The 18321-nt window shown below is 44.6% G+C and overlaps 1 protein-coding gene across 1 annotated transcript in view; it reads right to left on the bottom strand.

Annotated features, from left to right (window-relative positions):
* LOC139233769 (annexin A10-like) overlaps positions 1 to 18321 on the bottom strand; it is a 124250-nt gene that overhangs the window by 47745 nt on the left and 58184 nt on the right. The window contains exons 4-6 of the mRNA XM_070864278.1: positions 16213 to 16326; positions 11958 to 12048; positions 9582 to 9661 (exon numbers count right to left, since the gene is read on the bottom strand). Of these exons, the coding sequence (XP_070720379.1) occupies positions 9582 to 9661; positions 11958 to 12048; positions 16213 to 16326 (285 nt within the window). The remainder of the gene's footprint in view (positions 1 to 9581; positions 9662 to 11957; positions 12049 to 16212; positions 16327 to 18321) is intronic.

Raw genomic sequence — 18321 nt, forward strand, 5'->3', positions numbered from 1 at the left:
CCGAAGGGTAAGTCGGCCCATGAGTCCTGCTCACAGACAGGCAGAAGAGCACCTGGACTTGAAGGCTATGCCCAGAGAGTCAATGCAGATGCACCACGGGCTCATGGGTGCATTAGCGAGGATCCCGCAGAGCGTGGATGCACTTGAGTTGAATGTGGCGGAGGCTGCCTCAATGTTGGCATTTGTATTTCGGGGGCCCATCGAGCCCATCCTTCGTCAATTACAACATAGAAACATAGAAACATAGAAAATAGGTGCAGGAGTAGGCCATTCGGCCCTTCTAGCCTGCACCGCCATTCAATGAGTTCATGGCTGAACATTCAACTTCAGTACCCCATTCCTGCTTTCTCGCCATACCCCTTGATCCCCCTAGCAGTAAGGACCTCATCTAACTCCTTTTTGAATATATTTAGTGAATTGGCCTCAACAACTTTCTGTGGTAGAGAATTCCACAGGTTCACCACTCTCTGGGTGAAGAAGTTCCTCCGCATCTCGGTCCTAAATGGCTTACCCCTTATCCTTAGACTGTGACCCCTGGTTCTGGACTTCCCCAACATTGGGAACATTCTTCCTGCATCTAACCTGTCTAACCCCGTCAGAATTTTATATGTTTCTATGAGGTCCCCTCTCATTCTTCTGAACTCCAGTGAATACAAGCCCAGTTGATCCAGTCTTTCTTGATAGGTCAGTCCCGCCATCCCGGGAATCAGTCTGGTGAACCTTCGCTGCACTCCCTCAATAGCAAGAATGTCCTTCCTCAGGTTAGGAGACCAAAACTGTACACAATACTCCAGGTGTGGCCTCACCAATGCCCTGTACAACTGTAGCAACACCTCCCTGCCCCTGTACTCAAATCCCCTTGCTATGAAGGCCAACATGCCATTTGCTTTCTTAACTGCCTGCTGTACCTGCATGCCAACCTTCAATGACTGATGTACCATGACACCCAGGTCTCTTTGCACCTCCCCTTTTCCTAATCTGTCACCATTCAGATAATAGTCTGTCTCTCTGTTTTTACCACCAAAGTGGATAACCTCACATTTATCCACATTATACTTCATCTGCCATGCATTTGCCCACTCACCTAACCTATCCAAGTCGCTCTGCAGCCTCACAGCATCCTCCTCGCAGCTCACACTGCCACCCAACTTAGTGTCATCCGCAAATTTGGAGATACTACATTTAATCCCCTCATCTAAATCATTAATGTACAGTGTAAACAGCTGGGGCCCCAGCACAGAACCTTGCGGTACCCCACTAGTCACTGCCTGCCATTCTGAAAAGTACCCATTTACTCCTACTCTTTGCTTCCTGTCTGACAACCAGTTCTCAATCCATGTCAGTACACTACCCCCAATCCCATGTGCTCTAACTTTGCACATCAATCTCTTGTGTGGGACCTTGTCGAACGCCTTCTGAAAGTCCAAATATACCACATCAACTGGTTCTCCCTTATCCACTCTACTGGAAACATCCTCAAAAAATTCCAGAAGATTTGTCAAGCATGATTTCCCTTTCACAAATCCATGCTGACTTGGACCTATCATGTCACCTCTTTCCAAATGCACTGCTATGACATCCTTAATAATTGATTCCATCATTTTACCCACTACCGATGTCAGGCTGACCGGTCTATAATTCCCTGTTTTCTCTCTCCCTCCTTTTTTAAAAAGTGGGGTTACATTGGCTACCCTCCACTCCATAGGAACTGATCCAGAGTCAATGGAATGTTGGAAAATGACTGTCAACGCATCCACTATTTCCAAGGCCACCTCCTTAAGTACTCTGGGATGCAGTCCATCAGGCCCTGGGGATTTATCGGCCTTCAATCCCATCAATTTCCCCAACACAATTTCCCGGCTAATAAGGATTTCCCTCAGTTCCTCCTCCTTACTAGACCCCCCGACCCCTTTTATAACCGGAAGGTTGTTCGTGTCCTCCTTCGTGAATACCGAACCAAAGTACTTGTTCAATTGGTCCGCCATTTCTTTGTTCCCCGTTATGACTTCCCCTGATTCTGACTGCAGGGGACCTACATTTGTCTTTACTAACCTTTTTCTCTTTACATATCTATAGAAACTTTTGCAATCCGTCTTAATGTTCCCTGCAAGCTTCTTCTCATACTCCATTTTCCCTGCCCTAATCAAACCCTTTGTCCTCCTCTGCTGAGTTCTAAATTTCTCCCAGTCCCCAGGTTCGCTGCTATTTCTGGCCAATTTGTATGCCACTTCCTTGGCTTTAATACTATCCCTGATTTCCCTTGATAGCCACGGTTGAGCCACCTTCCCTTTTTTATTTCTATGCCAGACAGGAATGTACAATTGTTGTAGTTCATCCATGCGGTCTCTAAATGTCTGCCATTGCCCATCCACAGTCAACCCCTTAAGTATCATTCGCCAATCCATCTCAGCCAATTCACGCCTCATACCTTCAAAGTTAGCCTTCTTTAAGTTCTGGACCATGGTCTCTGAATTAACTGTTTCATTCTCCATCCTAATGCAGAATTCCACCATATTATGGTCACTCTTCCCCAAGGGGTCTCGCACAACGAGATTGCTAATTAATCCTTTCTCATTACATGATGGAGGCCACAAGTGACCATGGGTCCCAGACATGATGGCGTGGGCCATGGCTGACGTGACAGTAGCCATTGAGTGGCAGGCCGAGACCACGCTATACCTGCATTCTGCCCTGTCATCAGTGCATCCTGGCATCAATGCGCTGTATGCTATTATGCAGGTCAAATTCATGCCACGCAAGCACTGACTGATGCCATCGTGTCTAGGGCCCCATCAGTCCAATGGGGAGCTAACAGTGCCGAAGTAGGCTAGCAATCTGCGCTCCGGATGCTGAGGCTCTGCCCCGGGGGAGTGGCAGGCCATCAGTCGAGATGGAATGTGATGTCCTCTCTCAGGAGGACATCATTCAGTCTCCCAACACTGCCATTCTGCCTTTGCACCTGCCGCAGTCTGTACCCCAGCCATCCCACACTGCCGTCGCCCATTCTCAGGCGGTGCTGTCAGCAGCCGGGCCTTCCAGGCCCAGAGTTGGTCCAGGGCGTCATGATAGACCATCTGTCCTGTGTCCCTCAGACTCACAGCAGCCCTCAAGCAGCCTTGCTGCAGGCACTGAGGACCCATTGATTAGCAGTAGGCAAGGGAGGGGGTGAGGCAGAGGGGTGGGAAATGCCTAAGCAAGATACAATGATGAAAGGTGTGGCCGTGGGTCCTGTACAGAAAAGGTAAAAACGTTATTCATCTATTTGAAGAGGTAGGTGCCCCATTTTGTTTTCTTTGAGGAGGAGTGGGGTTTTTGGGGTTGTTTTGAGGGATGCTTTTCAAATAAAATGTTATATTGACCCTTTCCTTCAGCCTCTGGTGTATGACTGTTGACTTGCATCGGAGATGTGGCACAATGCACGGTCATTATTAGCTGCATCCCTCAGTTCCCTCCATTTAAGCGAAGCGGTTCCTTATGAGCCGCTGCCGAATAGCCTGGCATCGGCAACATTTGCACGCTGCCTTCTCCGTGGTTGCTGCTGGTCCTCGTCAGCTTGCTGGACATGCAGGCCATCGGCAGCCTCCTCGTCCTCCCCCTCCTGAGGTGGCCCTGGGGTCCCCACTGGCAAGGCTTGGGCCCTCATGATGGCCAAGTAGTGCAGCATGCAGCACACCACAATGAATAATGAGACCTGTTGAGGGGAGTATTGAAAGCTGTGTCCAGAGCAGTCCAGGCATCGAAATCGCTACTTCAGCAGCCTATTCCCTGCTCTATGATGTTGCGGGTGGTGGAATGGCTCTCAATGTAGCATTCCTCCGGGTCTATGGTGGGGTTGCGGAAGGGGTTTATTAGCCAAGTGGCCAGGCCGTATCCCTTGTCTCCGAGCAGCCAGCCTCGGCCTTGCATTGGTGTCTGGAACAGTCTCGGCACAGTGCTCTCCAGTATGATAATGCCATCATGTGCGCTTCCAGGATAGTGAGCATAGACTGTGAGGATGCGCTGCATGTGGTTGCACACCACATTTAGGGAGTGGTATCCCATTCTGTTTCTGAAGACCTCTACATTCTGGAATGGTGCTCGCAAGGCCACATGTGTGCAGTCAATTGCTCCTTTTACCATCGGGAAGCTGGCTATCCTGGCAAACTCACACACAACTCGTCCTGTTTCTCCTGGGTCATCAGGAAGGTAATGAAGTCCATTGGACGGGTATAGAGAGCCTGTGTGACGTTGCGGATGCAGCAATGTGCTGCAAATTGTGAGACACTGCATATGTGTCCTGATGCAGCCTGGAAGAAGCCGGAGGCTTTGAAAGTGAGTGCCACCATGACCTTCACTGCGACGGGCAGCGCAGTCCTGGTGCCGATGTGAGGCTGCAGGTCTTCCTGCAGAAGATGGCATATCTCTGTAACAACCTCCTTTCGGAAGCACAGCCTTCTGACACACTGCTCCTCGGACAGGTTCAGATATGAATGTTACCTCTGATAAAGCCGTGGGGGGTAAGGCCTCCTGCCCTGACATCTAATTTACCGACGTGGACATAGCACCAGGACTGACGTCAGGATCGCACTGATTGTCAGCAGCCAGATGCTACTTGTTTGTGCACCTGGTTAGCCTCTAATGAATTTCCGGTCAGGGCGCTAAAAGTTGCGCACCCAGTCGATAACGTCTTACGCTCCCATTAATGCCCCCTCTGGCCGCTAACTGAGGCGTTAGACAACCGAAAATCCAGCCCAAACTGTTTCCAATGGCTAACAGTCAATAACGAGAGGGCACAGATTTAAGGTGATTAGCAATGAGTGGTTAGAATTTTGAATGTACTGCTTGAAATATAGAAACATAGAAAAATAGGTGCAGGAGCAGGCCATTCGGCCCTTCGAACCTGCACCGCCATTCAATAAGATCATGGCTGATCATTCCTTCAGTACCCCTTTCCTGCTTTCTCTCCACACCCCTTGATCCCCTTAACCGTAAGAGCCATATCTAACTCCCTCTTGAATATATCCAGTGAACTGGCATCAACAACTCTCTCTGGTAGGGAATTCCACAGGTTAACAACTCTCTGAGTGAAGAAGTTTCTCCTCATCTCAGTCCTAAATGGCCTACCTCTTATCCTAAGACTATGTCCCCTGGTTCTGGACTTCCCCAACATCGGGAACATGATAGGGTGGTGGATACAGAGTCAATAGAAGCCTTCAAAAGGGAATTGGATAAATACTTGAAGGATAAATAATTGCAGGGCTATGGGGAAAGAGCGTGGAAATGGGACTAACTAGAGCCAGCACAGAATCTATGGGCCAAGTGGCCTGACATTTACATTAAATTGCCATTCATCAAAATGAGCATTGTATAGATTTGGCCAGGTATTGACATTAAGTCCAACCTCCTGGAGAGGACATACTGTTTCAAGTTGCCGCTGTTGCAGAACTCCGTGACGAACCATAGGTAGCATGGCTCGCAGGCACCAAGGATCCGCTCGACTTTCAGCAAGGTCTTGTCCAGGTAGAACTCAGAGTACTTATTGCCATGGTTACTTTTCTGGGCCATGCCATTGTACTGCAGAACCCAGAACTCAGACAAGGGCAACTCCATGTTTTCTGGAACATCACAGTGGATCTTCTTGAAAGCCACACGGTCCTCACCATGGTCTCGTACACAACACTGTAAGTGCCTCGGCCTACCTCCTGCACCAGGCTGTTACCTCCTGCACCAGGCTGTATTTGGGTTCCCACAGCAGGCCTGGTTGCCTCCTTGTAGTGCTGCCGCCACCATTGACATTCACTGTAAGGCGCTCCTCAACGTTTGTAACTTTTGTGATGCCATGAGTTTCCGTGGTCCGCACGTCACTGAGGGGAGATGTTCACACTCCACTTAGCTGTCATAGAAAGGCTGAGGCAAGCTTGTCTCCATCTCTCTGACTCCCTCACTGCCGCGGCCGTCACTGTCATTTACAGCAGGGGAGGGTTTAGGATGAAGGCGGCCGCACTGTGCGGGGCACACGCTTCAGCCGCTGTGTTTCACGGCTCGGGAATCACAAGATGAGCGCCAGCAGCTTTGCGAGGGGACAAAAAAAATAATTGCGCGATTTGACAGTTCTATCACGAGATATCGAGTGAGGCTTAATTTTACTTCAAAATCGCATCTCTCGCGATAAATTTGAGAGAGTTGGCATGTCTGCAGTCTGGTCACCTACCTGGAGCAGAACACAGTTTCTTTTAAGCTACAACCATTTTTTGGTGGGCGCGGGTGCATACATAGATCTTCTGTCTAACCTTCCGTGTCTCGGGCTGAAAGAGTTTCTAGGTTATCCCGGGAAATTTGCACAGTACACCCTTTTAAGATTATTGTCAAAAGAACTAGAGGGGAGATGAGATATTATTTTATGCAGCGGGATTTGGACTGCACTGCCTGAAAGGCTGGAAGTATATTTAATAGTAACTTTCAAAAGGAAATTGGATTTATACTTGAAGTGGAAAAAATTGCACGGATATGGGGAAAGAACAGGGGAGTGGGAATAATTGAACAGCTTTCAAAGAGTCAGCATTCATAGTAATGCTGTTTGCAAGCAACAGCAGTATGTTCCTGGCACGATGAGCTGAATGGCCTCTTTCTTTGCTGTAGTATTCTGTGATTCTATGATAAAGTCTCAACTGAACTCCCACCAGCTAAGAACTGGTGTGAGTTCCACTGAGTCATTTTAACAGGCCTCAAACCTTTATGAAGCGATTACCTTGAGCAGAAGCTTCGCTGGCTCTATCAGGAGCCTAGGAATAAAAAAAATATCTTTACCATTGGACCCTCCCTGGGTTTACCATCTGCCTTCGGAGCAGCATGGAGCCCCTCAGATATTTCGAGTCTCCATTGGGGCAGATGCCAATGATGCAATCTTGGAAGCGACGACAGCTAACCTGACCACGCAGTTGATTCTGTGTCTGGGATCAGTCACTAGCTCTCCATTATTGCATCTGGGCGGCTGGGAATACCACTCTCCTGGACTTCTGCCGGCCCACAGAATGGAACCCCTGGAATTTCGTCCCCAAAATCTTTCTCATAGGACTGCAGTTCCGATTTTTGGTATTCCCGTGTTTTCATTAGCAGTGTTGTTATTGCTGAAGCAAAGCAGGCCATTTTTTTGAAAAAAAATAAATTTCAGCTCTTTTGTCTGAAAATAGCAGGTGAGAGGCTAGATTTTCTCTTCTAAACCTGGGGGCAGAAAATTGGTCAGAGAGCCATTCTGCTGGCTCCCCTCTGACCACCATCACTTTGTGGATTTTCCATCAGAAGTAACAAGAAGCCTTGAATACATCTACCCAATAATGGATCATGTATTCAATGTTGGTAGGAATAAAGCATCACATTTTTATCATTACATTCATAGCAATGCTGGATGCAAGTAATAGCAGTATGTTCCTGACACCCAGCAGTTCTATGGCACATGGGAGTGGAAGGAAGAATGTAATAGTGCCTTCAAGGAATGCACTCAATTGCACCTGAAGCCTGTGAGCAATTTTCCTCCTGCTGTCTGCAGGCTTTGCAGTGCAGACAAGAATCCTGCTGGTAGCCTGCCACAATTATGTTAATTAGACTGACCCTGACAAAGTTCAATGGGCAGAGAACCCTCTTTGCTCACTCCATGCTGGCTTTCCAATGTGCAACATGTAGCTTGAGGAGCAGATAAAACGGATTTATAAATGTTTTTTTTTTAAATTGCAATTCCTTCCTCCAGAACCCCTGGAAATATCTATAATGAGATGACTGAAAGATCAACTCCTGTTGTAAAAGCCACTTTGGATAAAATACTCGCAATAGAGATTCAACAGTCACCCACTTGACATAGCAAAATCAGGAGTAATTTATTATCCATTAAATGTGGTACGTCCATCTAAATAGTCCGAGACACTGGCTGGAATTTTAATCTGGAGTTGGGTAGGGAGCGTTTGTGGAGGATGGTTGTGTGAGAAAATGTTTGGGAAATCAGGGAGAACGGGTTTCCCGCAGGCCCTGCCATTTATTTCAAATTTCAAAGCTCTATTTCCACCAGCAGCCAGCTAGGTGGAGAGGCTGGCTTGCTGACTGAAGGCGGGTAGGCCTGCGGCACTAGACCGCAGAGAGGATGGAGGGAGGGATCTGGGGTAATGTGATTAATCGGGGCTGGAGGATGATCGGATTGAGGTAGTTGGAGCCAGGGATGGTGAGGAGGGGGATGAATTGGAGCCGGAGGATGATTGGCGGTGATGTCAGGGGCCAGAGGGTGATTGGGCGGGCGTCGGGGGCCGGAGGAGGATCAGGGCCTGATGGGGGAGGCTGGGAAGGCAATCAGGGACCGGAGGATGAATCGGAGGTCTCGCGGGGGAAGGCTGAGGGTTGATCGCAGGCAGAGGGAGGGTTTCCAGTTGTGGGTGAGACAGGGTTGCTGGATCCAGCAGTTACGTGGAAAAGCTCAACCTCCTGGATCCAGCTGTCCTCGCCTCCGTTTAGATGTCGGGTTCCCCGAGGCCCAGGAAACCCGACCAGCCCGAGTTAAATTTGTAATGATGAATCACCATGCGGCACGCCATTCTAATATTTAAATGTGCGACTCACCTCCTGAGAGCGAGTTGGCTGCCCACTACCCATCCCATCTTTGTTAAAACTGGAAGTGGACGGGTTAGGGTAGCAATTCAGTTTTTTAACACTTTAACCTTCCACCTGACCTCAAAACATCTGATTTGGGGGTTAAATTCCCCCCACACCAAGTCAGAATTAATCTTTTTGCTTAGTTCGGTGTCTGACACACGTGGATCCGATCGTCATATTTAAAAGTCTCCAAACAAAGCTGAACAATCCACACAGCTATAGTTTCTGTTTGCCTAATATGGAGCACACAATCTCACTCCATAGAGACACATCCTATTTACCTATCCTTGTCTAGGGACTGCACCTGGAAAGGCTTGCGTGTTCCTTTGACCCTGAAAGATATTCTGGCAGGAGTATAACTCCTGGTAGGGCCACCCAAGCCAGACAGGTCAAAAGGTATGACCCAGACTAAAGTGTGGTCCTCCTAGTAGGGAGTTGTGAGTCTGGCTAGTGACCTGTCACGTAAAAATGCCTTTCATACAACCCAGTAGCAAGATGATTTTGTTGCAGACATTTAGGAGAATGATTTGGGCACTCTTACACACTACAAGCTTAAGCTGATTGCGTCAGTGGAGAAAGAAAAGAAAGACCAATATTCCCATCACTCCTTCTCAGCTCTGTTCCAGCAGAATTTGGCATCCAATAGGAGCCCCAGGTACTGATATAAATTAACAATTGTGACAGACACCCCTTGTATCTTCCAATCAAAACTTTCGAGTAAGAATGAAAGAAAATCACTTTCACTGTACATCATTTTACACAAGACTGAGATTTTTTTAGTCAGGCTTCACTTCCGAATAAAGAGAACAGTGAAATTAAGTTTCAGTTATTTTCATGTGTTTGGGCCAACATGAGAAATCATCAAAGTTACTATTTGAACATTATAGTTTGTGCTTTTCATATCAGGATACAATATTTATTTAGCAAAGCATAAAACAGACTGGGCACAATAGTTATGTTGCAGATACCTGTGCAAGCATCATTAAGGCATCCCTGAAGTGCCCAGATGTTTCTGAATCAATATCCTCTTCAAGTGGTACACCAAAGTCTATAAACAAAACAAAAAATGTGAAAATGATATTGTTAGCCAAGTGAAATATTTAAATTTATAGATTATTCAGTGGGTAAGGTACTGTAATTTATGATACTGAACTAGTAACCCAGATGTCATGAATTTAAACTGCAGTATGGTTATTTGTGAACTTGATAAATTTGTTTGTGAGCTCGTACCAGATAAATAACAAATCATTGTAGAAACCCAATTAATTCACTAGCCTTATTTGGTCTGGCTTACACGTGACTCGTGTTACAATGCAAGGGTGACTTTTAATTCTCCCTGAAGTGGCTGCAATGCATTTAGTTGTAATGGCTATAATATTCAATAATAAGGGAAAATGGATTAACCTATCAGCATTGACCCAGGCATCATACAAGGACAGGGCTTAGGTACTTTCAGACCAGTTGAACCCCTAAGATCTTCCTCACTAACATTTGAGGACTGGTGCCCACAAACTACTCAAGCAACAGCCTGACATAGATGTGCTTACAGAATCATAATAACAACAACTTGCATTTATATAACACCGTTAACATAGCAAAATGTCCCAAGGCGCTTATCATATGTATCTGTCAACATCCCAGACTGCTACAGCACTATCTCTGGTTATGTTCTATCCCATATAGGGGGCATAGTATTATACATTGACTCTGGACCCCATGAAGTTTCATGGCTTCAGGTTAATAATCAGAGACCAGTTATCACAGCACCAGGATATCACTACAGGAGTTTGTCAGGAAACCATTGTCAGGTGCTTCATCGATGAGCCTCCTCCAATTATACAATGAGAAGTGGGGCTGTTTTGTGATGATTCTACAATGTTCAGCTCCATTCACAACTCTTCCAATATTGAAGCAATTTAGACAATAACTAGGTTTGAATTGACAAGTGGCAGGTAACATTTGTGCTACATAAGTGCTAGGCAATGACCATCTCCAACAAGAAAAGACACAACTTCAACAGACCACCACCACTGAGTCCCCAACATCAGTATACTGGGGGCATCATCATTTTTCACCCATGCCATGGCAATTTATGAAGTACAAATAATGCCTTAGTGGATAAACCTTTAAGTGGTCCCACCAAGGTACCTGAGTACAAAATCTTAATGTAGATGATTAATTGGCCCAGCCATATCAACACCTTGGCTACAAGAGCGGGGCATAAGCTGGGTACTCTGCGACGAGTGGTATGCCTTCTGGCCCCTCAAAACCTCTCCACCAAAGATGTGATTGCACTAGCAAGGGTACAGAGGAGATTTACAAGGATGTTACCAGGACAGGAGAATTTTAGCTATGAGGAAAGATTGGATAGGCTGAGGTTGTTGCCTTTGGAACAGAGGAGGCTGAGGGGAAACTTAATTGAGGTGTATAAAATTATGAGACCTAGATAGAGTGGATAAGAAGGACCTATTTCCCTTAGCAGAGAGGTCAATAACCAGGGGGCATAGATTTGAAGTAATGGGTAGAAGGATTAGAGGGGAATTGAGGAGAACTTTTTTCACCCAGATGGTGATGAGGGGTCTGGAACTCTCTACCTGAAAGGGTGGTAGATCAGAAACCCTCATTACATTCAAAAGGTATTTGGATATGCACCTGAAGTGTCGTAAACTACAAGGTTACAGACCAAGAGCTGGAAAATGGGATTAGGCTGGATAGCTCTTTTTCGGCCAGCACAGACATGATGGGTTGAATGGCCTCATTCTGTGCCATACATTTCTATGATTCTATGATTCTAAGGCTTAAGTCAAGTGTATGATGGAATTCTTACTGCTACAGCTAGAACATAACTCAAGAAACTAGATACCATCCAGGAGGGCAATTTGCTTGATTTTGGCTGGATTCAGTATCCATTCCCTCCATCACCAGTGCATTGTGGCTACAGTATGTATGATTGCTAGGATGTTCTGCAGCAACTCATCAAACTTACTTCAAGAACATCTTCCTATCCTGAAACCTCTACTACTGAGAAGGGCAGAGTATCAATGTCATGGGAACACCATAACCCACAAATTTCCCTCCAAGAACCAGAACTGACTTGGACGTATATTATCATTCTTTCATTGTTGCTAGGTCAAAATCCTGGAATTTCCTACCTAATACCATTGTGGGAGCACCATCATGATCAGGTCCACCATCACCATCTCAGGGCAACTAAGAATGGGCAATAAATGTGGCTTGGCCAGCGTCGCCCACATCCCAAGATCAAATAAAAATAAGTTTTAATTTCTGTAAAGCTAAACTGGAAGCTATTTTATTATTTAATGTGATTGTAAAAAATGTATTACTCATCGTGTAGACTTCATTGATCGCGTAGATCTCACTATTTGTTCTAGAGGCAAGTATCTCAATTAGACAGTGTTCATCCGTGCCTGCACCCTTCATACAAAAGAACAAAATAAAACAGTTCATAAAAATAACTGTAATTAACCCAATTAGATTAATTAGGTACTAAAACAAATGTAATTTAAGCCATCAAAAGGTACTAACAAATATTGCGTTTTATACTAGTGGTGGTGACTCTCAGTGCTGGTGTAAGGTTCAAATGTGATGTATTAGGAGGGGTATGGTGTCATGAATAATAATACTTTGAATATTAATAATGTACATGCTATGTTTTTTTCGTTGTGCTTCCTGGATAAGTGTTTGAGTCAAGAAAAAATAATTAATTATTTATATCATGGAGGATGCATGAGCAGATATCTGAGCTAGTACAGAGGTCTACAATCTCAATTATGTTATGTACTGGTCCAAATCCATCACCTCAAAGCCATTTGAGGTACCAGTTTCAGTGGAACATATTAACTTTGGTTGTGGTTTGATTATTGTGGAAAATTGTGTAGCCTGATTTCCATTTCCATTTCCATACTTCATGGTTGACTCAATTCATTCTGAACTGGCACAGTTGTAAAATTAATTGCTACGCATGTAGCAGTTCAAGAAGATGTCTCACCATCCCTTCTCAGGGCAACAGGGCTGGACAATAAATGTGGCCTTGCCATCATTGCCTACATCCTGAGAACAGAATTAGGACCTTCTATTAAACAGTGTTGTAATATCATTTTCATATATTGATGCAAAGTGGTTTTAAGAACATATCAATGAGAAAATGGTCATGTGTCTAAAGAGTCAGGAGGTGATCAGACTCCTGAGTGCACTGTAGCAAAACAGTGTGAGATCATCTCCAATAGGTAATCCTAAATCTCTGGGGCTTTACACCTATAGCCAGTGCAAAGTTACATTTCAAAAACGTCCAGGTGATCTAATGGATCTACTCATTAAAACTAACCAACCAAGGAGTGAGGCACGTGCCCAAAGCTCTCTTTCCACCGAGTGAAACGTGAAGAGCAGCAGACAGTGCAATTCAGGTTTGTGATATACATACCTGGTCTAGGACCAGTATCCATAGTCTAACAATGTCAATATTATTCATAGAGATAAATAGTCACGCTAAGGGAAATTTTCCTGGGTCATCCCTGTGAGCACGGGACTGCCAGGTGCAGCGATGATTGGAAATTCAGGTGGGTTGGAGCGCACACCCGTAAAGAAACCCGAATGACTTTCCTCCATTGAAATAAATGGAGAAAAATCAGGCAGGTTCCTTTTACATATGTACACTCTCATTCTCCGATATTTGCTGCATTCTCTACATTACAACAGTGACTTCACTTCAAAAGTATTTCATTCATTGTAAAGTGCTTTGCAACCTCCTGAGGTTGTGAACGGTACTATATAAATGCAAGTCTTTCTTTAGGTGGTTCAGTGTGTCTAGGTACAGACCCAAGAAAATCTCTCTTATTACATCCCAGCTATATCTTATATTAAAGGGACATTGTCATCTTACGGGGCAGTTTTCAAGTAGACTGAGTTTCAAAACTTATCCTCCACTGGGGAAAAATTTGTTCTGCGCCAGGTGCTGTATCTACAGCAACGATGTAATTTTTATGTTATTATTCTAGTATGTTAGCAATTTGAAAACTAACACATTTATCAGAATATGGGATTGGAAAAACAATCAGTGTATCAACATCTGCATAATTCTGCATTTCTCTGTTGCCAAATCTATCAAATTACCTTGGATGATATTGCCACTTTAAGATATAAATATTATCTAAGATGGTCTCAGACAATTAATGGCAATCAACAAGTAGCTAATATCAGAATGAATAGAGCAAGAATACTTAAACAGGATGGATTTAACCTAATGGAATGAACCTCATGGAATTAAAAAAAAAACGATTTCAATGTTTTTCCACCTACCAATTATATTTTTTTAACATCATCTTGAAAATTTAATTAGTGGCATGGAATTAAATTCACAAGGGCTGTCTGTCAAATTAGAATTTATTGCAGCGTTGAGTCATGGAGCCAGGCTAAAATATCAGCTCTGCAACATAACACAACAACTAACAATGTGAAATTGTGGAGGCTGTTCAGAAAAGATTCACTAGGTTGATTCCGAAGATGAGGTGGTTGACTTATGAAGGTAGGTAGGGCCTATACTTGAGTAGGTTGGGCCTATACTCATTGGAGTTCAGAAGAATGAGAGGTGATCTTATCGAAACATATAAGATAATGAGGGGACCCGACAAGATGGATGCAGGGAGGATATTTCCACCATAGGGGAAACTAAAACTAGAATAAGGGGCCACCCATTTAAAACTGAGATGAGGAGGAATTTCTTCTCTGAGGGTTATTAATCTGTGGAATTCTCTGCCCCAGAGAGCTGTGGAGGCTGGGACATTAAATATATTTAAGGTGGAGATAGTCAAATTTTTGAGCGATAAGGGAATAAAGAGCTATGGGGAGTGGGCAGGGAAGTGGAGCTGAGTCCATGATCAGATCAGCCATGATCTTATTAAATGGCGGAGCAGGCTCGAGGGGCTAAATGGCCTACTCCTGCTCTTAGTTCTTATGTTCTTATGAAATAGCTTTTCAAATCACTATTGAGCTGCTGTACAGAATTAAAATGCATGGTTCTATGTGATCCCTGAGGATGCTCATTTGTTGAGAATATTCGAGACTGATATTGATACATTTTTGGACTCAAAGGGAATCAAGGGATGGGAGATTGGGTGGGAAAGTGGAGTTGAGGTCAAAGATCAATCATGATCTTATTAAATGGTGGAGCAGGCTCGTGGAGCTGTATAGCCTACTCCTGCTCCTAGTTCTTATGTTCTTATGTGATAACTAATCATACACTTTCAATCAGCAGATGGCTCTGATTTTCTACTGTACCCTAACATCCTGCCAGGCTAGATTCTATTCCCTGATCAAGAGAACAGGCAACTGATATGCATTTCCTAGCTAACAGACAGCTGCAGAAGAGTAACCTAAGCCTTCCTGTGGTGAAGTATTTGTGCTCTTCTAAGCACTTACTTACCATTGAAGTCATAGCATTATTCATATATACACACAAGAAAATCTGTGATCCCGTTCTGAATAGTATGGCAGAGTCGGAATCGCACTCAAATACTGACCTCATCAGACCTTCTGGGGTCCAGAAATGACCATAAAGAAGATCAGGCACCTGCATCAGTATGTGCACATCTTGAGTAACCCCTGGGGAGGTATGTAAAATGTGGTGCTAAAAGCAGCTTGTGAAGGAGCTGGTGGGCCCAGCTTAAAATGGCAAGATCTATGAAGATCAGCTCCCTTTATAAGAGGGATGATTTTATGGTGACTGCCTAGAGTCTGCCAGGCCATGGTCATGACCTGGAACAAGTCTAAGTTTAATGCAAACGCTCATTTGTTATGATAACTTCAAGAGCTTGACAGTAGTATTAAATTTTACATTTTCATGTCAGCCATGAGTTCTTTAGCTGCAACAGAGGAGCACACATTTGAATCCCAGCCTTGACTGCTAGTCGAGCTTGCCTGCTCTCATTTTGAATAGTTTTGTTCACTAGATTTCTTTATTTACTAGATTAAATATTTCAGTTGGGGTTGAGGAAGGTAGAAGAAAAACAGCAAGCCCATTAAGGATCATTGCTTTGGTTCTACAGGCCTTAAAGTTAAGGGGTTTATGGAGTCAAATCTCAATCCCAAAATCCAAGGTTGGAGCGCTCGTCTTCTTTGGTTTACCATGGAAATGGATGCATTTTCCAATACTTTCCCTTTCCCTCCTCCCACTTTGCCCTCTACCCACTGACCCCCCCAACCCCCTGCCCCCACACACGCAGGACTACCAGGGCCTGGATACATTATATGAATTAAGGCATGGAATACTTGCCTGGGAGAGCAGATGTGGTTAATAAAAAGGTGCAGTAGGAAAATATTTAAAGAATATAAATATTTGTAGTATAGGAACGATTGTAATTGTAATTGTAAATATTGTAAAAACAAATTTATAGTTTTGCCATCCTGTGTGATTGTTCTACTGGACTGCCTTCTAAACTGGCCAGTCCAATGAACCAACCACAATACTAACCCATTCCAACATAAATATGTTGCTAAATAAATATATTTTTTAAGAGGGAGCAGAGAACAACAGTCCTATTCATGTTTCCATTTCATGAAAATGTAACAGAGTTTATACAGTACCTTCATGGCATGTCTCAGTTCATGAGCATCAAAGAAGGCCGGTGGATACATTAGACCTACCATTACTTCTTTGAAATGGCCAGACAATTTCTCCTTAAGGTCGGTGACCAGATCCTATAATTGAAAGAAGATATCTTGATTCGAGAGGGACAGGCAATTACAGTTTAATCTGCCAATTATTGTTTCAAAAGCAAAATACTACGGATGCTGAAATCTGAAATAAAAACAGAGAATGCTGGAAATCTCAGCCGGTCAGGCAGCATCTGTGGAGAGAAAAACAAAGTTAATGCGGCAGAAATTCCGGCCTCCTGGGTCCGTACTGAGTGTGTACAGACCCGGGAAGGCATCGCAAAAGCCGGTTTCAGCGCACACTGCGCTTGAGCTGAAAACCGGCCTTTTCAGTTTGACAGATCCTCTGTATCTCGGCAGCCAAGACATTTGCATGGGCAAGATTGCGGTATTTACCCATCTCTTGCCCAGCAAATGTCCTGAAAACACTTGCGCCTGATAAAAGCAGGCACATAGCCTGCTTTTATAGGCGTAAGAGTTTTAAAATACACAAAAACATTTTAAAATAAAATTATAAAAACACATTTTATTGTTTAAAAACCCTCCCCACTACGGTAAGTTTATTTTAAACCATAATTAAATAATCTTTTTTTAAAAAAAATCAGAAAAATATCTATTTTTTTATAAAACATAAATAACTTTAATTTAAATGAATAATATGTGGGTTATTTTTTATTTAGTATTTTGGGTGTTTGGGAGGGGCTTCTCATTCATAATAATGGGAACTCCAACTTACAAAGTTTACCTTGTTTGGCTGCCCAGAGCCATGTGATTGCAGCTCCAGCCCTGCGCAAGTCCTGACTTGCATACGCTGTGACGCGCAGTCAATGGAGGCTTCAGGATTGGGAACTCGTGTGGGCGCAGCAGGTTCAGGTAATGCGCATCTTTTTAAAGTTTTTTACCTGATCGCCCGCGGGAAACAGCCGACCGGGATTTCTGGGTCAATGTTTCGGGTCGACGACCCTTCGTCAGAACTGCCGAATGTTCGAAAAGAGCACATTCTTAAGAAGCACTGAAAGGGGGAGGGGAAGAAAGAACAAAAGGAAAGGTCTGTGGCAGGGTGGAAGGCAGGACAGATTAAAGAGACAAAAGGGATGATGGGCCGAATTGAAATGGTAATGACAGAAGTTGGAAAAAGGTTATTAATCTTGACAGGGTGTGAATGGCAGAGTAATGAGCAGCCACCATTAGAGACAAAGGGCAAAGAGAGAAAAAAGAAGATGGGGATGGGGGGAGGGGGGGGGCGGGTAGAAAGGGAGCCAATGATGGCCAGAGGGTGTGCTCTGAAATTGTTGAACTCTATGTTGAGTCCAGAAGGCTGTAAAGTACCTAATGGAAAGATGAGGTGCTGTTTCTCGAGCTTGCGTTGAGCTTCATTGGAACAGTGCAGGAGTCCAAGGACGGGGATATCAGAGTGGGAGTGGAGTGGAAAATTAAAGTGACAGGCAACCGGAAGCTCAGGGTCACACTTCCAGACTGAACGGAGGTGTTCAGCAAAGCGGTCACCCAATCTACGCTTGGTCTCCTCAATGTAGAGGAGACCACATCGTGAGTAGTGAATACAGTACACTAAATTGAAAGAAGTACAAGTAAATCACTGTTTTACCTGGAAGGAGTATTTGGGGCCCTGGATATGGGGGAGGAGGTAAAAGAGCAGGTGTTGTATCTCCTGCATTTGCACGGAAAGGTGCCGTGGGAAGGGGAGGGATTGCTGGGGTGACTGCAGAATGGTCCAGGGTGTCGCAGAGGGAGTGGTCCCTTCGGAATGCTGAGAGGAGAAGATGTGATTGGTGGTGGGATCACGCTGGAGGTGACGGAAATGATGGAGGATGATCCGTTGAACATGGAGGCTGGTGGGGTGAAAGGTGAGGACAAGGGGAAACCTGTCATTGTTTTGAGAGGGAGAGGAAGGGGTGAGAGCAGAGGTGCAGGAAATAGAATGGACACGGTCGAGGGCCATGTTATCCATGGGAGAGGGGAATCCTCGGTTGAGGGAAAAGGAAGACATGTCTGAGTCACTAGTATGAAAGGTGGCGTCGT

This window comes from Pristiophorus japonicus, chromosome 2 (assembly GCF_044704955.1).
Source record: "Pristiophorus japonicus isolate sPriJap1 chromosome 2, sPriJap1.hap1, whole genome shotgun sequence".
In the NCBI taxonomy this organism is placed as follows: domain Eukaryota; kingdom Metazoa; phylum Chordata; class Chondrichthyes; family Pristiophoridae; genus Pristiophorus; species Pristiophorus japonicus.